General features: G+C 35.1%; 2 protein-coding genes across 5 annotated transcripts; one reads left to right on the top strand and one right to left on the bottom strand.

The window, feature by feature from the left end:
- Positions 1 to 1,123: 1,123 nt before the first annotated feature.
- Positions 1,124 to 13,081, bottom strand: LOC107007600 (NEDD8-activating enzyme E1 regulatory subunit AXR1-like). Of its 4 annotated transcripts, XM_015206283.2 has the most exons (16): positions 12,928 to 13,081; positions 11,448 to 11,620; positions 11,196 to 11,359; positions 10,075 to 10,185; positions 9,725 to 9,804; positions 7,764 to 7,914; positions 7,571 to 7,664; positions 6,081 to 6,169; positions 5,213 to 5,286; positions 4,956 to 5,118; positions 3,919 to 4,004; positions 3,703 to 3,744; positions 2,294 to 2,377; positions 2,024 to 2,204; positions 1,813 to 1,911; positions 1,124 to 1,524 (listed from the first exon to the last, which is right to left on the bottom strand). In XM_015206283.2, exons 1-15 carry the CDS (start codon positions 12,963 to 12,965, stop codon positions 1,828 to 1,830), a joined length of 1,614 nt encoding a protein of 537 aa, XP_015061769.1. In that variant the 5' UTR covers positions 12,966 to 13,081; the 3' UTR covers positions 1,124 to 1,524; positions 1,813 to 1,827. The 4 variants fall into 4 exon arrangements, with proteins under 4 accessions (XP_015061769.1, XP_015061770.1, XP_027769474.1 ...); XM_015206284.2 differs by lacking the exon at positions 3,703 to 3,744; XM_027913673.1 differs by lacking the exons at positions 1,124 to 1,524; positions 1,813 to 1,911 and having other exon boundaries at positions 2,076 to 2,217.
- Positions 13,082 to 14,005: 924 nt separating this feature from the next.
- LOC107007130 (aconitate hydratase, cytoplasmic-like) lies at positions 14,006 to 22,221 on the top strand. Its single transcript, XM_015205608.1, has 20 exons — positions 14,006 to 14,258; positions 15,024 to 15,128; positions 15,608 to 15,768; positions 15,848 to 15,940; positions 16,513 to 16,698; positions 16,934 to 17,095; positions 17,873 to 18,017; positions 18,119 to 18,261; positions 18,344 to 18,400; positions 18,614 to 18,693; positions 18,782 to 18,857; positions 18,988 to 19,173; positions 19,250 to 19,317; positions 19,410 to 19,528; positions 19,615 to 19,736; positions 20,516 to 20,614; positions 20,690 to 21,169; positions 21,334 to 21,432; positions 21,525 to 21,767; positions 21,917 to 22,221. Exons 1-20 carry the CDS (start codon positions 14,006 to 14,008, stop codon positions 21,983 to 21,985), a joined length of 2,946 nt encoding a protein of 981 aa, XP_015061094.1. The 3' UTR covers positions 21,986 to 22,221.
- The last annotated feature ends 734 nt before the right edge of the window (positions 22,222 to 22,955 follow it).

The following is a 22,955-nucleotide window of genomic DNA, read 5'->3' as shown; positions in this document are numbered from 1 at the left end:
TAATTTATTTTAGTGAGGCTATAAGTGTAGCTTAATATGTGTCATTTAATAAAATAGTGAATTAATGGGAGATTAATCACCCATTATATATATTCCTTGTTTTATTCAAGTTTGTAATCATCTTGCATTCTTCAGTAGGTTAGTCTACATTTCTTGTAAAATTTTCATTACCAGTTTGTAATTATAAGAATTCTTACTATTTTATTTATTTGTATTCTTTAAAATTTCATGCATATTCATCTTCTTTTTTTTGAGAAATATGTAAGTTATGATAGTTACAAGATGAATATATTCCAATATGAAGTTGTAAGTAAATATTTTATTTTTCACATCTCCATCGTTTTGAGTTTTTAAATATAACTTCGTAGTTGATTACTGTATTTTTGCATTCATCCTTTCTGCTATTTTTAGGATATATATAGTAAAGCTAATCACATTTTGTATTTATCATTAATTATTTTGAGGGTAAACATGTTGAATTCCATAGAATAATAATTACNATATATATATATATATATATATATATATATACACACACACTTTAATATATAGTTCAACAAATATAGTTTATCTTTCTTAACATATTCATGTCTTCTTTCTGTTTGTCTTATTTATTATTATTATATGATCATAATTTTTTATACATATGATATGTTTCGTCTAAAGTAATTCATGTTTTGTCTAGAATAAGTCTACTTTTAACAAAGTGTAATTCAATTAGTATGAAAATATTTTTGTCTATATATTTTAACGTGATGTCTTTTTCTATGGATGCCATGTCTTTATTTACTTCTTTTTTTCGTTTGAAATTGTAATTTTTTCTATAAATTTGATGGTATACCGTCCAAACATTTTATAATATTTTTCTTTATACGCATCTTTTTTTATAGACAATTTCTTTTTTGATTATTAAAACTTATGTTTAGTAATTAAAATATATTAATTCCTCTGATAAAATAAAATGTTTATTTTTTCATGAAGTATTTAATATATCAAACCTCCAACATCTAACACAAGATTTTCATGTTATATTTTGTGCAGAGTTATATTCTTATGTTAAACTTACATATGAAAGGACTTAGATTTGAACTTAGCTATATAGATTAAAATTTTCTAATATCAATTAGGGGACAAACGTGCGATGCACGTTTCGAAAACTCGTATTATAAATAGAGGGAAATGAGCATTTAGTTAGATCAAATTGCAGACTGCAGGTTAAGAAAAATGAGATGAAATAGGATATCAAAATGAAACATCCCCCATATATCTGTTTCTAAAACAGCTAAAACTATCATTTTAGTCCACAGCATGTTCAAACTCGTGACGTGCACCTAAACCACACATCCCGTGTTGTGCTGTTACCAATGGATCAGCGTCCTAGGCGCTTGTCAAGAAATGTACTCTCTTTCTTAAAATCTTTCACTGATCCTAAATTTCCTGCAAATCAAAGGAAGTATGACAAACTTTGCTTTTCACATGCTGCTGTAGGACTCCTCTGAAGATTGAAAACTGAAGAAATGCTATCTGCCAAGGGGAGTGAAAGCAAAAAAACTATCAGGCCCGGTGAACCTAAGAATACCATGTAAGGGTGAACGAAAGAAGAAAACAATAACAACATACCTAGTATAGTCCCACATACTCCCACGAATGAGGTTTGGGGAGGGTAGAATGTACGTAGACCTTACCCCTACCTTGACAGGTAGAGAGGTTGTTTCGATAGACCCTCGGCTCAAAGAAAGCAGAAACCCAAAACTTATGAAGACATAAGCAGTAACAACAGTAAGATAATAAAAGGTGAAAGAAAGAACATGCCTGTGAATTCAGAGACTAGAGCAACAACAGTTGAGATTTGTGATCTATGCCATTAAAGATGAAAGTTCCAGACATGGGAATGAATTGTCTAGTGATGAGCTGCATATAGAACTTAGATTACTGCTCCGATCAAACATGGCTGTATATACAGTAAAGTAGAAGTTTCGAATAAAAAGCAAGATTCAAGTTCAAAATTGAAGGAGACACAAACCTTGATCACTTCTTGTGATGCGACTCCTCCAACAAAGGCAGCTACAACATGAAGCTCCGAAGCACCATACCGACACATCTCATTAATAAGGTCCTCTGATACAGAAGAACCATTGCAACCAAGGTCATTGAGTAGGCCAACAGCTGTAGTTTTCAGCCGGGATATATCCTCATCCATCTCACTACCAAGAAATTCTGAAGGTCAGACGGCCATAAATTTACTTTTCCTTCAAAAATTGAATTGTATGGACGAGAAAGCATAAGTCCTTACCCATCAAATTGTCCAGGAAATTTGTTATAGTTCGCAGCAAACCGGTCAGCTGCTCGAAGAAGAATATAAAGACCCGCAGCAGTACTGCCATAAATATTTATAGTTCAGAAAGAAAAGAAAAAAATTGAGCACCCATTCAGAATATCTGATGTCTTTAAGAATGTCAAACTAAATGACCAAGTCAAACTCTCCTTAAGCTTCATTTTGTTTAATTGTCAAAATGTATTGTATTAAACTATTAATCTCAGCAACAAGTCTTTAACTTCGCATTTCTTTATTTCCCCCCTACTTTTACATGCCAGATATCTACTAATGGAAAGAGAATCGAGAGACACATCAGAAAGCAACTGTTAACACAAAAATCCAGTTTACACCATCCCAACAGCTAAATTGCTTCAAAGGGTGAGTGTTTATCGTTATTTCCACTCAGCATTAAATACTATAATTCTAGCCAGTGTTTCTTTGCTTCCACATCTATTTTTACCTTCAGCATGAAAAGCAATTCAAACAAGCTTGGACAATACTACGTCCCTAATTTTTTCGAACATTTGATACCCAAAGACCAACAAAAGATTGACAATCAAATATCTTTTGGCTGAAAAACAGATGGCAGTAGGGCCGGCTCCTATCAAACCTTCTGAATGACTAAATGGCTGCAGTTCCATGTCTATTATATGAATATTTAAGTACTTTTTTCTTTTCCTTTATCCCAGCTAACCATCTATTTACCTTTTCCTCAGTACAAGATGCCATTGCAAATATTAAGAAATGGCACACAGATGCATCATCAGCATAATTACAATCTGAAAGAACTAGAAAATACAACAGTCTTCAAAAGAAATTTAAGATAAACTGTAAAGAAATCACAAAAATTAGAACAAAGTAAATTTTAAGAAGCAACTCCATCCTAATGGTTGCTCAATAAAATGTAGCTATCTAATCAAAAAGACTTGTGTAGTATGAATTACCAACTTCTCATTCTCAAAGCTACTTATTTATTCCGACCAAGCTGCCACTAACGCTTTGATTAGCATAACTAGGGAATTTAATCCTAATTTCTTTTTATTTACCTTTATGCTCCATTTCGCTTGTTCAACAAAAGGTGAGCATCACTTGAAAAGTTAGCAGTATTCAATGTTAGCTTAATAACATAGAGGCAACTAGACTAAATAGTGCCTTCATCAAGTCCAGCATGCAGACACCTTAAAAAGAGAGATTCTTCATTAAAAGAACTTGAAATACTCCTACTTCAACATAAAATGTCTTAATAACCTAAATTATGACTTCTAAATCTACTTTTCAAAATTTGGAAGTTCATATGTGACTTCACTAGAAGCCCTTGGGAAAAGGATTTACAAAAAGAATATCCACCATGAAATGGCACGGGGCTTTAACTGGGATAGACTTACTTTTCAGGAAGTACTTTAAGAGTGTTGGCTTCTTGCAAAGTCCTGTTATGTGGTATCACAAAACAATCAAAGTATCATGAAAGGATCATGTTGGTTCGAAGAGCTTAAATTATCCCAAGAAGCCCTTCCTACTTCGATTTATATCTCAGATGATGTTTCCAACTCGAGGTCAATAGACCATGTCAATCCATATTCCTATGGTAAGCAATTACATACCCATAATCCTCATCTGTCAGATACTTCTGTAACTCTGGTTGGGCAGGAGAGTTGAACTCGTCCTCAATGAGCCGATATCTGCAAACCTAACACAATGGAAGATAAAATTTCAATGACAGGAAACTAAAACATCCAGCCAGAAATAATGACGTTAATCACTATCATCGTATCTTATCACTAAGATAACAACAAACTCAACCACAAAAATGATGCATGTAGAAGGAGAAGGTTTTTAAGATCCCCCCCACCCACCCACACAGCATAGCTGAACACACTTTGTGTAGCATATAGTTTTTGAGACCAATGAGGATTTTCAAACAACTGCCGAATCAAATAGGGGAGAAACACCAGGAAATATCTGTTCCCAACCTAGCATCCTTCTGCCTGACAGAATTCCCCCCCGCCCCCTTTCACAGCCATAGTGAAGTACTTACAAGGCATGTGCCAAGCAAGATAACCCGTTTAATAATTTAGGACCTTTTCTGGATGGCTCCTTAGAATGAACCCAAATTTGACCACTTGCAGAAAAGAGGTTGGATACAAGAAGAGCTTTGAGAGAAGAGACAAGACAGGATAACAGACTCATACCACAAAAACAGCAAGCTTAAAAACAGAGTCCTTCATCAGGGTCTAACAGATTAATATTCTCAGTGTTCCAATTTATGTGTCCTCTGTTTCAAAAAGAATTCGATCTTTCTATATCTAGTAAGTATTTAATTCCAATATTCCCATTTTAACCTTAATATATCTCCCTTATAGCAATGATGTGGCATCTTTGACACCACGAGATTCAAAGGTGTTTCGGTATGTTATACACACATTTAGTTTAAGACCATAAAATTCAAAAATCCTTTTACATCCTTCAACTGCATGCCAAAACTAAGACGCACAAAATGAAACCGAGAGATTATATGGCTTATATAGCAAGAATTACGATGTGTAAAGTCTCAAAAAGATAGATTCACGTAGCACAAAGAAATAATTCTAGATGGACGAACTTTCAAACTAAGGGAACAGAAAACATGAAATGCCCTTACAGCAAGTTTCCTTGCATTTCTACAAAAGCTCTTTATATTCGCCTTGGAGATGCTGGCTGGATCCCTACTAATTTTCTTGAGTAAATTCTTGACCCTTTGCTCCATAACTAGAAAATCAGCCTCGGCCTTGGCTTGGTAGGTCTTTTGCAGGTTTACGTACAATCTGCAATAGAGTTAACAGTCCAAGCATCAATAAACAAACTCCCATAGATCTTAAAAAAAACTTAATGAGTTGTGAAGAAACTTAAACCACTAACTCAGTTGATGATGTCATATCTGGTATTGATCCCTCAAGAGGTGTCTCCCCACCACCTTCACTAGCTATGAACTCCTAGAATGCAAGAAAATATATCAATTTAGGTAATTTAAGCAGGTTGTCTAATAAGGGCTACTAAGGAAAATGTATTTGCTGAAAAGGATAAACAACGAACATTTTAACCAAGATGAAGACTGACAATGTAATAGTTTTGCGAGCATACTAATAAAATAATTAATATACAAATTAGATATAAACCAATTAAAAGAATGACATGAACACAGGGAAAATAATTTTTCACAAAATCTCAGTTAGTTCCCAAATTAAGCAACATTCGTCTAATCCATCTAGTAACTCAAATTTTCTTGTGCAAATGCAGAAAAGCAACAAAGACACAAGAGATGGAAGGATCATCGCACTGTAGAGGATAGACCCAGAGCCTTAGGCCTATAGATTGTTGCCACATTACTCGGATGTAGAACTTGACAAAAAGGCTCTTCCCTCCATCCCCTGCCGTCCCTCTCACTCTTTCGAAATGATACAAACAAGCAAGATTCAAAGGAAGAAACTACTACAAGCAACTCACTAAGAGAAGAACCAATGGAACTGGTACTTCCAATCTAAGCAATCAACTAAAAGCCATCAAATGTATGGACTAATAAAATGTCTTTTTGTTATTTTGAGCTAAAGAAATGAGCAAGAATAACAAAACATCAGCAATGTAAAATCATGCTATAGTGGACCTATCAACTCGGCAATTCTTCTATTAATAAAGTTAAATCAACTAACAAAGCTGCAATAATTCCAGAAACTGTTTCCCAGCTTCTTTCCTCTGTGTGTATGCTTTTTCTTTAGAAAGTGTAAGTTACCTTCAGGGCTGCTACCATCACCCAAAAATCAGATGAATTGGAATCAACTTCTGTACAGCTGTCATTGATAATCTTCTGTAAGTTTGGACCTAGTATACGAAAGAGAAAACTCAATTACAAATTTCTGATCTCATCGTCAGGTTCCAAATTAAGATTCCACCTCACTAAATTGAAACCAATACAATGTCAAGTTTCCAGAAATAATTCTTTACTCCGTGAGTATTCTTTTTATTTGATGAACTAAGATCTACAGTCATTATGATTACAAGTTTAGAAAAGAAAGTCTCTAACCCAACTCAAGACCCACTTATTCTCTAGGATATTTATCAATTCAAAGACTTCTCCACAGAGTTATCCTTCTTGCATTGAAGCAATAACCAATCAATCCAAAAAAATAAAAGACTAAGACTACAATGTCCGTCAAGGCGTACAAAGTTGCAACTGCATGTTACCCTAATTAGTCCTCTAGTTTGCAATAAAGAGAAACAATATGATGAATACATAAAAACCAATTCATAAACCATCTCCAAGCAGCCAAATCTAAGCAAATCATGTTTATTGGTGTTTAGCAAAGCCTCTCCAATTTATTTATTTTTTAAGTCATAGCAGAGCCTCCTGAAGTACAAAGACAGAAGGTTTATTTTAAAATTTAGTAACATCGCAACTGATTATGTTAAATGCCGCATTGACAATACACCAAATGCATGTTTCTCAGTAAATTCAAGATGTCCCTACCTCAACAATCTTGAGAACTAGTGGCATCATCCTGATCAAGTAAAGAAAAAGACAACCAGAAACAGACAAGTAATATTTTGGAAACAAAACAAAGTAAAAAATCTATTCAAATTTTGAGAAAGAAATCAGATAATGAAATAAATTGCTGCCAAAGATCACAAGCAACTCTAGATTTACACACAAAATTAGGTGAAAATATTCATTCATTAAACAAAGACGAATGGGAACCAAAAGATGAAAGATGTGAAGCAGCTTCACAAGAAATTGGGAGCTTTTGACATGTACTAAAATAAAAAATCATCATCTACTAAAATTTCAAATCTGGTTATTAGGCAACCCTCAACTTGATATTGCAGGTATTTCAATGTAGCTTCCTACAGATTATAGAGATCTCACTGAAGAAAATATTCAAATTAATTCTCTTACTATAAATTTTTTTACATCTCGGGAAGCTGCATATGATTGTGCTAATAACATCAGTTGAAGGTTGCCTAAAGCAATATTGGAAAACATAAATCAGTTATGGATGTTAATAAATGGACTGATGAGAGTTCTTGTTCTTAATGCAGGTGCAATGACAGTCAAATGAAACTGCTTCCCAGATTAAGGACTCCACAAAAGCAGGGGTTGAACCGCTAAGAATCCATCCCAAAGACTCGACAAAAATATAATAAATCACCACTAATATTATTAGACAAGATCGAAAAAAATAGTATGAGTTTCTGATACAGCATACAAATCATAGATATACTTACCAATCCCTACTGGGGAAAAGACCTTAAATGATGCTTCCATGGCTTCTTTATAGTTTTCTTCATCCACCGTGCTCATCTTGGATTTGATCAAATCCTATGACATTTAATAATTTGACCAAATCACCTTAGATGGACCAAAATGGAATGATTTAGGATGAAACTTAAGAAGGATTTGACAAATATGTATTTCAACCTTGAATTGTTTTTTTTCTTCTCTGGTAGAAGGAAACTTTCCACCATGCATATTCGTCCATTCCTCTGCCATCTTAACAAGGATAATAATATATGGTGTGTGTTTATGTACTACAGCATCAGTTGTGTTTAAGTCGATTGTCTCTGCAAACCTGTGGTCATAAGAATGAATTAAATCAGCCCCCTTTTTTTTATCTTTTTCCTCCTTTTAATGAGGAAGATGTATCTGGTGAAATAAGGAGAAACAGTGAAAGCTCTAAGGAAAGGACGGATCCCAGTAGAAAGACGCTAACATTAGTGAAATCCCAATTTCCATTAAAGACAAATCTAAATGTATCACAGGTATGAAGTATGGGTTTACACCAAGACTCTTTAAAAGAATATATCAGAACCCATAAATAACCTACCAGGTTTGCAAATTTTGTTACTGTTACTTATATGCATCACACTTCTAGCAGAGATGGTTCACAAATCTTACAATTTCTACCATTACCAAAAGCTTAATCCTCAGCAGCATCTACGCATACTAGGAAACGACAAGCCTCCTGAAAAATACAGAGCAAGTTATACCACTCTTCCTTAGCAAAGAAAGAAGGTAAAAACAAATGCATCTGATTATTTCTCATCTTGTACAACCCCTCAATCGTTTGAAACTTCTAAGGTCATCCGAACATCAGTACGCTGTTAATGTTACTTGAATCATGACCAGATAACTAAACTGTGAAATTTTTCAGAAGCTTTTTATTCCAACAAAAGAGAGCCCGGTAAGGAAGATATAGGGAGGGGGTGAACAGATAATCTAGTAGAATGAAGTATTTGAAAAAGAAGACACTTAGGGGTCGTTTGGTACAAAGATTAATAACGCAGGGATTAGTAATGCAGGCAATAATAATGCAGGGATTAGTAGTGCATGGATTAGTAATGCAGGATTTATTTTTATCAAGTTTTTGGTTTATTGTCTCCCACCTCATCTTGTGTTTGGATAAAAACTCTATAAAAAGCTTCTTTCCAATTATATACCCTTGAATTATTTTTTAAGTGGGTCAAGGTAGATATTGCCGGACAATAGTACTTTTTTTATGCATCTCAAATTCAAAAAAACAGACATCCAAAAGGTAGACAAAGTTAAATTTCTCACAAAAAGCCAAATGAAGAACAGGGTCATTCATTTCTCCAAAGATAACAGCATTGCAATCATTCTATAGGAAGACATTCTGCCAAACTGAGTGCTCCACGTAAGAGCCGCAGCCATTTTACTATCCATTAGGGAAAAGCTACTGCACCCAATATCCACTTATAGAAATTTTACCATACACCAGAGACCACCTTCAAACCTCCCTGCTAAGAGGAGTCGCATTGTCCCAAAAGATAATCGATCAACTCTTGCTCAGAAGTTGTCAAGTATATCTTTCTAGCAACTCCCTAGGGGATCTTAAGCATAGAGAAAAAGTAAAGGTAAAGCAAAAACACAAGCCTGGAATCTGAATGTTATTTCAAGATGTAAACGGATCTGGATTGACTCTTAGGCACTTCTAGATGTAGTTAAATGTCAGCTTAAATAGAGGATTCCACCGCAGGAATAAGGGTGATAATCTACCACAACTCTTTTGACATAATCACGTCCTTCATACAGGGTCGCAACTCATAAAGATGTAAAGAACAGTTGAGACAAAAAGGAACCCTATATTATGCTACGCCAAGAATATGTGGGAGCATCCGCAATTTGGAAGTAAGGGGTGTATGTTATAGTCCATAATCCCTGGCATATGCTCCATATTACTCAAAGTCATCCTAATTGAAACATAGCCACAAGGGTGTTTGTTTCCCATCAAAACAAAACAAAAAAAAGGCCAAAAAGGTACTTGTGTTAGAAATAAGAGATATTGTTAAAGTGAACAGTATCCATTGTACAACAACTATAACATATCAAAGCACAGAGGAAAGCACAAAGAAACAGCCAACCTCCGAAGTTCTGGCCATGGGTCATTAAGACGTAGATCATCTAAGAAATGGTCAGGCTTTGATTCAATTACTGTATGTTCCTGTAGATAGAAGAGAACAAATGATTAACATAAATGATATCACATTTGATAAGAGCTCTATCAAACAAACACATTGTAACTTCCTTGCTCGTTCATTGTTTCACTCTATTCCTATGGCTTCATGGTTTTCTTTTTTTGCAACAGTAGTTCCTTGTATTACAATGAAATAGATTCTCACATTATCCATGTTAACGTAGTCACTGGTGTAGACCCACGAGTTCTCTATCAATACAGATTTCACAGTTAACGGCTAAGCAGCAATAAGATTACCTTCACACTGATCCTAACAAGACCCATGAGGCCATATGATCGTGCAAATATTAGAATAATATTTGCCTCCCGACAGATACGATCCAATTTCACCATGGAATCTTCAACCAACTGATAAAGAACCGAAAAGGCATAAGATAAAATTGTCAGAAATTCCAATGCACTGCTAACTGCTGATAGACAATTAGCCATGTTATGCAATTTAAATGAACGGTTGAGCTGGATGGCAAAGAAAACAGATTGTTCTTTTGCTTGAACCTTTTTGTATTCTATTCCTTTTTATTTTATTTTTCAAAAAATATCTTTTATTTATTTATTTTGGGGGGTGGGGGTCTAGCCTTGCTTCCCAATTTAAAGAGTGGATAAGCTGCTGCTCATAATTATGCAGATAGCAAAACTAATTGTTTGCTCTTTCAAATCAACATGGCCCTACATCTGTTGAGAAGGAGATAAAAGACAAATATCATGTAGTCAACATAATTCTCAGTGTTGATGGACATACTACAGGGACACTTAAGAATTTACATATTACACAGTAGATAAGATGTGTTGAAATGATTGTAGCTCATAAATTGCAATTCAAGAGGCAGAGAGACACTTCAAATTTGAGATCTACACATAGAGACTCTTCAGTGGTTCAGTTACAATCAAGAATGAGACTGTAACTGAAGTTCTTTAAAAATAAACACCGAAAAAATAATAGAATTGGCTGTGTGTATACTAATTAGACTTTCTGAGGGAATATGTATATCGGACAATGTATGTAGGACAATGAAATATAGGAATCTCTCTATAATTCTTTTGTGTGCATAAAAAAAATAAGACAAGAAGATGAGCATACTGTATCACTTCTTTCTTATGGAATAAAAGACAGACCTTGAAGAACACTAACACATGCTATTTGCCTGATTGGCGACAATATCTAATTTGACAGTTTCATGTTGTAGAATTACCAAGAAATGTGGCATAATGTCAAGTGAACATGTCAAGAGCTTTCTTTTACCATATGCAGATAGACAGGGGTTTTATGATAACAAAAACTAAGTTAAAAAAGTGGGAATGCAGAATTATGCCAAGATCAAATTGTTTTTATGAGTACAAGATAATTTGCGTCTCCAAACCTGTGTAGCTATGACCAAGGTAAACTGAGAAAAGAATGATGGATTAGTCTCAATCAGCTCCTCGGGATGTTCTTCTATAAACTTCGCTTTAACAGCATCATTTAACTCTTGAAGAAATGCACACACGCACTCTGCCTTAGATTGTCCAACACTTGATTCATCAACTACCATAAATACAAGAGAAAAATAAGAATATGGAGAAGCCAAGGTTCTTTAAAACTGTAGATGCATATGCACAACAGCGTAACATACCCATAAAATTATTTCCAAGATCACCCACTTCAACCTTAGAACCATCAACAATAGTGATGCTTCCCACCCCACCAAGAACAAGATTTTTCAAAGTTTCAGAACCAGTTGGACCACAGTTAAGTAAGCAGATACTGGCTTTCTCCAGTGCAGCTTGTCCTTTCTCACCCCATATCCTGCAAAACAGCATCAGTATTATCTCTACCCCAACCTAGAAATTTAATTGTCAAACATGTGAATGCAGAGGAATGGTGTATTCCAAGTTGGAATCTTCATACATCCATGAATACCCATAAGTCATATGATATAAAACCCTTGTTATTGAGGCCAAATGATATTAAACTTATCTCTGTCTCTGCCTGTGTATAACTATTATTTGAAAGCTGTGAACATTTAAGTCACATATGTACTTGAAATTCATAAGTTGATCAATTTAACATGTGTCAAAAAGTAAAGTCTGTGACAAAGGTATCAATGTTGCATGACATATCTCATGAGGCATTCCATGATATGGCATTGCAAGAAAATTTATGATGGTCATCCAGAACCAAGAATCATCATATTTTCTAATACTAGACTAACTCGGAGATTAGGATAGGAATGATCATCCCTGATCCATTCCTGATTAGACTTTTCTAATACAAACAAAGGAACACACACACACTCTCTCTCTCTCTCTCTCTCCCCTCTAGTATCATGCGAAATCATGTAGTAGTTAGGGCATGTTTGGTAGGGAGGAAACACTTACCAAAATATATATTTTGATCTTCCCATGTTTGGTTGGTCAAAATGTTTTGGAAAAAAAAAATTCTGGGAAATTCCTTTAAAATGAAGAAAATGACTTCCCTAATGAAAGTAGGAAAAAAAAACTCCATAAGTGACATTCCAAGTTCATCGTCTTCACCCCACCAACCCAACGCCTCCTCCCCGCCACCCCTATTTCCCATCTCGTGTCACTCCAATAGCATATTGCTAGATTACATGTAAATACTCTTAGGATAATATTTTTTTCCTTACTTACCAAATACTGAAAAATAAGTTTAAAAAACCATTTTTTTCCGAAGAAAGCATTTTTGTTCCTATCAAACACACCCTTAGCACATTAAAACAGCAACCTTGCCTTTCCACTAACCATTCATCTCATGCCTTTTTTCCACTTAAATACCAAACTTATTCACCACTCAAAACTTAGAAAAATCAAAACTTTTTCCGCAAAAACACAACTTCACACACTATTAAAATAAAAAAAGACCCTAAATATACCCAGCCTCAACTAACTTTAGAACTTACTAGCATTCAATAGATATTTCATCAGTATATTTTCCCACAACCGTAGCATATCACATAAAAAAGATGCTTTTTTTTCTCATTTCTACTACTAAAATTTTCAATTCAATCCAACTATATAAGAACTACACATTCAGCGATGGCGTTCATAACAGAACTGAAAGCAGAAAACATAGAATACACTAAAAAAATTCACCTGAGCTGACGATCATATTTGACTTTAGGTTCCGCCATTGTTGTATGTATGAGAAAAAATTCAGCTTGCTTTATACGCTGGAGGAGAGTGAAATAATACAGAGAGAGTGAAGAAGAAAGAAAATTTCCAATTGGAATTTCTTTGACATAGTGATGGACCCGGGTCAGTTCAATTTGGGCCTCGTGGGCCTTGACCCGACTTAACTAAAACACGAAGCAACTTCAGTAAATTTTTTCGTAAAAATCTAATGAGAGATCGAATTCAAACATATCCAAATTCACAAAAATTATATAAACGTTAACGAAATATAGCAAAACCCATCATGTCACAACTTAGATAAGATTTAAAGGATAGTCTCTCTAGAATCATTATCTACATTTAAGATATATATCAATATATATTACTATTTATATTTCAATTTATATCTATAAATTGAAGTTACACAACAATATTTATTTTCATTTAAGCTTAGACATACTATAAATTGTCATGCATCTACTTGCGATATCAAATGCAATAAAATATCATCTCTAAATCTATTAATCTTTCATTTTTTAATTTCTTCAATCAAATAGAATTTGCCGATAAAATAATTTACTATTATTGCAATATTAGATAGAATACATGTGATGTCAAGTCAATAAAGCACCATACATTGTACCAATGTGTCAATTTAGTTATCCTTATCAAATTACTTACGTGATAATATCTAAGACTTCCAAATCAATAAACTAAAAAAGAGCCATAAATATCTCTGTTAATATACATGTATATTATGTCATGTCGTGTATAATCACCTCTTCGCATAATTTTTTTGAACTCACATAAGTATATTCTGTTCTTTACTCGGTTTATTTTTTCTCAAAATCATAGTCATCATCTTCATCTTCATTTCTTCCATTTTTGTTACAGCAAAAAATACTCTGTTTTCTTCTTCAATAATTACAGATACACAACTCTTAGCCGCCTCCGCACGCCCTACCCCCCACCCTACCCCAGCAAATACCCATTAGCCCCACCCACCTACGCATTTCGTCTACCAAATTATTGTATACTATATATATAGGCTTATACAGTAATGTACGTTTCTTCTTCTGTTCACATCAAACCAAATTTTTTCACTTCTTTTTCGGTATCTAAAACTCTTTCTAAATCCACTGGTGCTTATTGCTTTAGTGGGTATTCTTCTTTGAGTTTCTCTTCCACTTTCCGATCGCTGCGGTGGAGATACGGTGTTGATTGGAAATCTCCGATCAGTCTTACATCTCAGATCAGAACTGCCGCCGTTACCCCTGTTCTCAACAATTTCCATCGAAAACTCACTACCATGGGTAATTCTGTCATTTCACTGTCACTGTTTTTCATTGGATTTGTAAAACCAAAAAAAAAAACTTTCTTTGGGTTTGCTGTAAAAGTTACATTTTTTTTTATTTTTTTTCAGATTTATATTAATGTTGTTTGTGATTTGTGAAGCGTTGGTTGAGAAGGTTTTATTGAAAAAAATTTAATTGGATTGTTGCGATATGTGAATATGAAGTATTTGATGTTAAGGTTTATATAATGGATCGGTGTGATCTATTTTGTTCGGACTCTTAAAAATGTTAATGAGCAAGCGTCAACTAGTGAGTGTCAGATTCTCCAAAAAAAGGTATTATTTTTGGAGAATATGACACACATGCAGAATCGAAACTGAAGAGTTCGTTCAACTTAGCTTGTGATAACATTGTTGTTAATGATATGTGGTGTAAAAAGCTAGGATATGTAGAATGGAATCATGGATCCACCAAAAGCTAGAAATAGTTAAGCTTTTTTGGCTTTTATTAAAATAGAGAAAAGTGGACCGGATGATTTCGATGATTTCTTTTTTATTTTAAGTACTTCTCAATGAGACTAAGGAAGGTGGAAAATTGAATGACAGATGTTGATATTGACCCAAGATATTTATTCTTTAGACATTTGTATTTTTTGTTTGGTATGTCTTTAATGGTTTATATTGTTTCTGATAACTTTCAAGAGCTGCTGTCAGTGAATGACTTGTTAGACACTTGATCCCAAAAGAAAATCAAGAATCTGATACTGTTTGTTAATGGATTCAGCTTCAGAGAACCCATTTAAGGGAATCCTCACCAGTCTTCCCAAGCCTGGAGGTGGTGAATTCGGGAAATACTATAGCCTACCTGCTCTCAATGATCCCCGAATTGGTAATTTCATCTGACCTTTGATATTTGTTATATATACTACTATTCTCTTTTCATTTGTGTTGTGAATAAATGACATGCTCCATTGCTTTAATTTGTTGATCTGTATATTGTCACTTAGAATATCATGCTTCTTATTCGAGAATTATGGCAAGTTCTTCTGCATGTTGTCTAGGCTTGGTGTTAGACCCCTTCCAAAGTCCTTTTTCTTCCAGGGAATTTCAGTAGTTCAGTTGATTGGCTACCAAAAACTTTCACCTTGTTGGTGAGGGTTCTATTTCGACCTTGTAATTCTCTCCACCCTACCACTATGTTTAGTTAAACAAAGTCCTCTTCTTTTCCCATCTCTTATTTTCCTTTTGAGGTTGAAATTAACGTTTTTTGAATTTTGCATTGTTGAATTGCTTATCACAGTTTTCTGTCGTCTTATTAAGTTTAATTTCCAATTTTTTGACTTCTCATTGATTTCATCATTGTAACAGACAAGCTGCCATATTCTATCAGAATTCTTCTTGAATCAGCAATCCGTAATTGTGACAACTTTCAAGTCAAAAAGGAAGATGTTGAGAAGATCATCGACTGGGAAAATACTTCTCCGAAGCTAGCGGAGATACCGTTTAAGCCAGCCCGAGTTTTGCTGCAAGTATGTCATGTCTCCAAATTAAAAAGAAAAACAATGCAATTCGTGATGTAACAGCTTTCATCTTTACTGTTTTTGTCAGGATTTTACTGGTGTACCAGCTGTTGTGGACCTTGCTTGCATGCGCGATGCCATGAACAAACTTGGCAGCAATGCTGACAAGATTAATCCATTGGTATTCATTTCTTTTAAGTTCAGCTGATGTTGGCAAAATTTCTTAAACTGTGTAGTTAGTCCCCTTTAATGGTAAATGTTGAAACAACTATGGTGGTGTTTCTTTCAAATATTCGAAGAGGACTTCCAAATAATATTTTATTTTGCGAGAACTGTTTTTCGACCAAACACCAAGAAAGAGAAGTTAGTTTCTTGGTGTTTATTTAGAATAGAGTTTCTGCAAAAAAGTTGGAACTTCTCCAAAACAAGTTGTTCAATATTCTAAAGCAACAACAACTTATTAGTGCAGTCCATGGATTTTATATTTTGGATATATTATCATCGAAATGCTTCCTTTTTTATTTTGTTTGTAATGCTTATGTATCAAGGACTTAGTTATCACTAATTATTACAAGTTTGAGGTCATGGTATCTACATATAAAAAAATTGAGGTCATTTTTACTGCTCTTCTGTTGGTTTTCTTTATCGTGAAGATTCATCATCAGCTATTCTATTGGTCTTCGAATAGATTCTTCGACTTCACAATAGTCTTATCTTCTTTTTTTCTTTTTTTTTGATTGGGTATATTTTTAGGTGCCGGTAGATCTAGTAATTGACCATTCAGTTCAAGTCGATGTGGCAAGGTCAGAAAATGCAGTCCAAGCTAATATGGAACTTGAATTCCAAAGGAACAAGGAGAGGTTCGCCTTTCTTAAGTGGGGTTCTAATGCTTTCCGCAACATGCTTGTTGTTCCACCAGGCTCTGGTATTGTGCATCAGGTATTGTACCTGAAAATTGAAAGGAACCAGTTGTACTGTGTGCATAGTGAATGTAACATATCTGCTAGACTGTAGCTCTTTTCATGTTTCTTTTCTTTATACTGTATTATCTTTCTTCTGTGGAAGCAATGCATTGATATTCCTGGATTTACTATCCCTATTTACCCCTCTGGAAAAAAAGAAAGGATATGATATTCCGGAACTGATTAGCTTTTTGGCACCACAATTTTATTAGGTGAATCTTGAATACCTTGGAAGAGTCGTCTTCAATAGGGAAGGTTTGCTCTATCCTGATAGTGTTGTCGGAACTGATTCACACACCACTATGATTGATGGGCTTGGAGTTGCTGGCTGGGGTGTTGGAGGTATTGAAGCAGAAGCTACAATGCTTGGTCAGGTATGTAACTATGAATACCATAAGGGATTCTGTATCATGCTGAAACTTGGAATAGTCTTCAGTGCTTTGCTCGTTCTGTGCTACAGTTAGTGATGTATTTTGATGTTAGGCTTCCTTTATGCCTCTTATCACCAGACTTCATATTACTTCTTTTAATTAAGTTTCCTTCGATGTAATCCTTGATCCAAATCTAACTCCTTTTATTTGGTCTGTGCTGAAATTTCTACATTCCTTAATCTGAAATTAATCTATTATGATACACACACAAATACTGGAATTTGACAGAATGACAGTTCATCTATCTTTGTAAAAGTGGTTAGTGAGTTCACTTAGAATTTTACATGGAATTGGACATAGTTAGCTCCATTTATATAGAGGTCCATTTGTCTCAACATGATAATTCTACATTTTCATCTCTCTTGAAAAAAGGTGGAAAGTGAGTGCACTTGGAATTTACATGGATGTACATTCTCATTTTTTTACATTGATGTATTCAGCTCTCTTCCTGAAGTTTCGATTAGGCTTCAATGGAGGCTGATGCATTCACGTGTTTGCTTGCTTACTTCTTTTGAATCACGGCAATGTGTTCCCCTCGACTCTAAGAGAACAGAAACTCCTTGTGGCTCTACCATATTGCTTATTGTTCTTTAAATTTGTTATACAATTCTGAAAGTCCAGTTGTGTCTAACTAATTTACAGTAATTATACTAAAACATCTGAATTTATACTGAAATTTCAATGTCTTCCTTTCCAATGCTACTTTCTGGATACTTCCAGCCTATGAGCATGGTGTTGCCTGGAGTCGTTGGGTTCAAATTATCTGGGAAATTGCGCAGTGGTGTAACTGCCACGGACTTGGTCTTGACAGTCACTCAAATGTTGAGGAAGCATGGTGTTGTTGGAAAGTTTGTTGAGTTCTATGGTAAATATGGGGAAACTGGACAAATTACTTGCTATAATAATTTCAAATTGGTAAACTGGTTCACCCGAGAAAAACTTGACTGTTTGTTTATCTTTTTTTAGGTGATGGAATGGGTGAACTATCGTTGGCTGACAGGGCCACCATTGCCAACATGTCTCCTGAATATGGTGCTACTATGGGTTTCTTCCCTGTAGATCATGTTACTTTGCAGTATCTGAAATTAACAGGGAGAAGTGACGAAACAGTAAGTGCTTAGACACGTATAAGCATCACACGTGAAGATAAGATGTACATCTTTTTGTATTTTCTAACTCCTAAAATTTTAGGTGTCAATGATCGAAGCATATCTGCGCGCAAATAATATGTTTGTCGACTATAATGAGGTTGGTCTTCCTTTCTAGCCTCAGCTGTGAGTGTCTCTTATTTAAGTATGACAATCTCTCGAAGGGAGAAATGAAAGATTTTGGCTAGATATCATTATCCTTCTTTTCCCACTGTCAAAAAGAAAATGAACCAATACCAATCTGTAAGGTTGTGTCCTTTTTTTTTTTTTGTATTTACCATGTACTAAAGAACTTGTCATATTCTGATTTCAGCCTCAACATGAGAAAGTGTACTCTTCTTGTTTGTACCTAGACCTTGCTGAAGTTGAGCCTTGTGTGTCGGGGCCAAAAAGGTATATTTCATGTCTTTGTTAAACAATCTATTGAATGTGAGTAACATTGTAAGAACTTTCTAATATATATTTTTACTTTCCCTGAAAGACCTCATGACCGTGTGCCTTTGAAAGAAATGAAGTCTGATTGGCACTCTTGCCTTGATAACAAGGTTGGATTCAAGGTGAGCAAGTACTCTTTTCTACTTAATACCATTGAATCTCTTCGTCATATATGAACATGCAACTCAAACTAATATGAGGTCAACCTTTGAGTTCGGGAAATGCTAATTTGAATTGGCTCTATAACTGTAGGGATTTGCTGTGCCGAAAGATGCGCAGGAAAAAGTGGTAAAATTTTCTTTCCACGGACAAGATGCAGAGCTCAAGCATGGAAGTGTTGTTATTGCCGCTATCACAAGTTGCACTAATACATCAAATCCCAGTGTTATGCTAGGAGCAGCCCTTGTTGCAAAAAAGGCTTGCGACCTGGGTCTAAATGTCAGTTCTGATATATATAGTTGTTTTTCTTCAATGATTTCTTCGTATTTCCTAATGTCATCCTGTTGATATCCAGGTTAAACCATGGGTTAAAACAAGTCTTGCTCCTGGCTCCGGTGTAGTTACTAAATATTTGCTCCAGAGGTATTCTTTGTAGTTTCTCGAGGGAGTTTCTACTTATTCCATCCTTGTGTGTGCTTGACACTATGTGAAATGTGGTATTTGTTGTGAAACAGTGGACTGCAGAAGTATTTAAATGAGCAAGGTTTTAATATTGTTGGATATGGCTGCACAACTTGTATTGGGAATTCTGGAGATTTGGATGAATCAGTTTCTTCTGCTATATCAGAAAACGGTAACTCCTTATGATTGTTTGTATTTAGGTGTAGCATTGTCTAGTCTGTTTTTAGGTGATTATTTGACTTATTCTTGTCTGTGTAGACATTGTTGCTGCTGCCGTACTCTCTGGAAATCGAAACTTTGAGGGGCGTGTTCATCCTTTGACGAGAGCTAACTACCTTGCTTCACCTCCTTTAGTGGTTGCCTATGCTCTTGCTGGCACTGTAAGTGAATGAACCAAGTCATATTTTATTTGTCCTGGGAATTGCTTCTGCTATATATTATACACATTATAGTGGGAATAAGGTTGTAAAAACATACTTTAATGAACAAATAAGATGAAAATCTATGATTATCAGAAATGTCTACTCAGAATAAGAGTCAAATTAGACATGCTGTGTTTGAAATGGGAGTTTATATCATCGTGAAGCATATTATAACATGTCGCACCCCTATTTTGAACGGGTCGAACCAGTTCGCAACATAATTACAGGAACAATTTTTCACAATTAGATGTCTATAGTAATTTAAAATCTGCTCAAAGGCAAAGTTGAACATGTTTGAGAAAAGCTGGCAGAGTGATGGAAATGTAAAATAGTTGAGGTTTCATTGGGAACTCGTGTTAAGTGCAACTACTTAACAGTTTGGAACGAAATGGGAATTGCGAAAGCCTTGAAGGTGAACAGTTTTGGTATTTACTTTTTAGAGCCCTCTTTTGGCGTGTTGTATTAACTGATCGATCTCAGTTGTGTCCCTGTCATGAGCATCTTTCATAAGTTGGAACGGTAGTTTATTCTGACACAGCTTAGCCCAAGCTACTGAGTTTCAGCAGAAATCTGTTAAAAAAAGGAATTCAAAATGTAGACTCCATGTTCTAGAATGATTGTGCACACATGATTTCATTGTAGATCTAAGAAGATCATGAAAAACATACGGGGATATTATATGCAATCATCAGCTCATGTTGCTTAGAGACTGACTGAAAACTATAAATGATTTTCAGGTTGATATAGACTTTGATAAAGAACCAATTGGAGTGGGGAAGGATGGTAATAATGTCTACTTCAGGGATATTTGGCCATCGACTGAAGAAATTGCCGAGGTATCTAGTTAGTTATCTTTGTGCACCTACAATTGATGAAGAAAAGAGTAAACTGAAAATGAGATCTTTCCTCAGGTTGTTCAATCAAGTGTACTGCCTGACATGTTCAAGAGTACGTATGAAGCTATTACAAAGGGGAATAACATGTGGAATCAATTGTCAGTACCAGCTACCTCGCTCTACTCTTGGGACACTAGCTCTACGTACATTCATGAGCCACCATATTTCAAGGATATGACCATGGATCCCCCAGGGCCCCATGGAGTGAAGGATGCTTACTGCTTGCTGAACTTTGGTGATAGTATTACCACAGATCACATTTCACCAGCTGGAAGCATCCACAAAGATAGCCCTGCTGCTAAGTACCTTAATGAGCGTGGGGTTGATCGCAGGGACTTCAACTCATATGGTAGTCGTCGTGGTAATGATGAAATTATGGCTAGGGGTACTTTTGCCAACATCCGAATTGTTAATAAGCTGTTAAATGGTGAAGTTGGCCCAAAGACGATTCACATTCCCTCTGGAGAGAAGCTCTCCGTGTTTGATGCTGCAATGGTACTTTACTCTTTCCATTTGCTTACATTTCTATTATGCCATTCCATTGCATATTCTGTTGACATTGAGATAGTCCCCATAATGCATTTCAAATTCGTAACAGAGTAGTTGATACTTCAGAGATTTTCTATGATTGTAACATTTCTTAATGCATGATCCATTAGAAATACAAGTCTGCTGGGCAAGACACAGTAATCTTGGCTGGAGCTGAATACGGAAGTGGAAGCTCCCGAGATTGGGCTGCTAAGGGCCCCATGTTGTTGGTGAGTACTTTCCCTACTTCTGTTTGAATTTGTGTTGATTTCTTCCTGTTTGTATCCTATAGGATTTTTTAATCAAGAGAACTGTTTGATAGGGAGTTAAAGCTGTAATTGCTAAAAGCTTCGAGAGGATTCACCGTAGCAACTTGGTAGGAATGGGAATTGTGCCTCTATGTTTCAAGGCTGGTGAGGATGCAGATTCACTTGGATTGACAGGTCATGAGCGATATACCATTGATCTCCCAGAAAACATTAGCGCGATCCGCCCAGGTCAAGATGTTACTGTACAAACAGACACTGGAAAATCTTTCACATGCGTAGTGCGCTTTGACACTGAGGTATATGACTTTCACATGCGTAGTGCGTTGAAGTTGTAGTATGTAAGATATTGTAAAATGTTATACAGTAGAGATCTCCCATTAAGATCTCCTTTCGCCATCTATTAGGTCTCTTAACATTGTATTGGCGCTTTGATTTCCTTCTACAGGTGGAGTTGGCTTACTTCAACCATGGTGGTATCCTCCCATACGTCATTCGACAGTTGAGTCAGCAATGAAACACAGCACTGATTATCTAGTAGCTACGTTTCTCAGATAACTGTTTCGGTCTGGAAAGAGGAGGAAGGATCATAAATATTTTAACGCCATTGTTGGCGAGGTTATTTTGTTACTTCTGAAAGCACTGTCTAGCTAATCTCTTGAAGATGACTAGCAGTATATCATCTTGTGGGAATAAAGTCTGGAAATTTGTAAAACTTGCTTTACATCAATTGAAGATTTTGGTTGCTTTTCATGTTTTCTTTTTCTTCTTCTTCATTTTTTATTGTGTTTTTTGGGAGGTCTATACGAGACAACCTCTCTACCTCGTAGGGAGGGGTAAGGTCTTTTTGGGTAGTCTATCGGAGACAACCTCTCTACCTCCTCAGATAGGAGGTAGGGAGGGATAAGGTCTTCGTACACAGTGGTTATGATGTTGTTGTGTTCTCCAAATCATATTTTTGTTTCCCTTAAACAAGAGCTTGACTTTGTTTGTAGTGAAATAAGCCTAATTAAAGTTGATTAAGCACATCTTGAATATACAAAATATTAGGAACTAATGAAAGTAACAGTAAATAGACTTTGCAATAACTAGAAATGTTTCTAGAATTATTCAGTTTTCTTGTTATTATTTTTGGTAAATTTATGTTAGATGCTAAAACTATTTCATTTTCTTAATATTATTTTTGATAGAGTTAACATGAAATTACATTTTTATTTTTAATAATTATTCACAAAGAAAAAATATTTCTAAAATTATTTATCTTTTTATTATTTTTTTAAATAAATTTTTATGAAAATTAAATTACATTTTTATTCTTAATCGCGCAGTCTCTAAAAATTTGTGACAACCAACCATTAAAATACGGACTGAAACTGCAGAGTTGGTAGATAAAGACTGCTGTCTGCTGATGCGAGATCTTAACTATATAATAAATTAGTGACAATTAATCATTAAATACTGACTTATACTATTTTAATTTTATAAAA

The sequence above is a fragment of the Solanum pennellii genome, chromosome 12, assembly GCF_001406875.1.
Source record: "Solanum pennellii chromosome 12, SPENNV200".
NCBI classification, from domain to species: domain Eukaryota; kingdom Viridiplantae; phylum Streptophyta; class Magnoliopsida; order Solanales; family Solanaceae; genus Solanum; species Solanum pennellii.
This window is presented reverse-complemented; position numbering and strand designations above follow the sequence as displayed.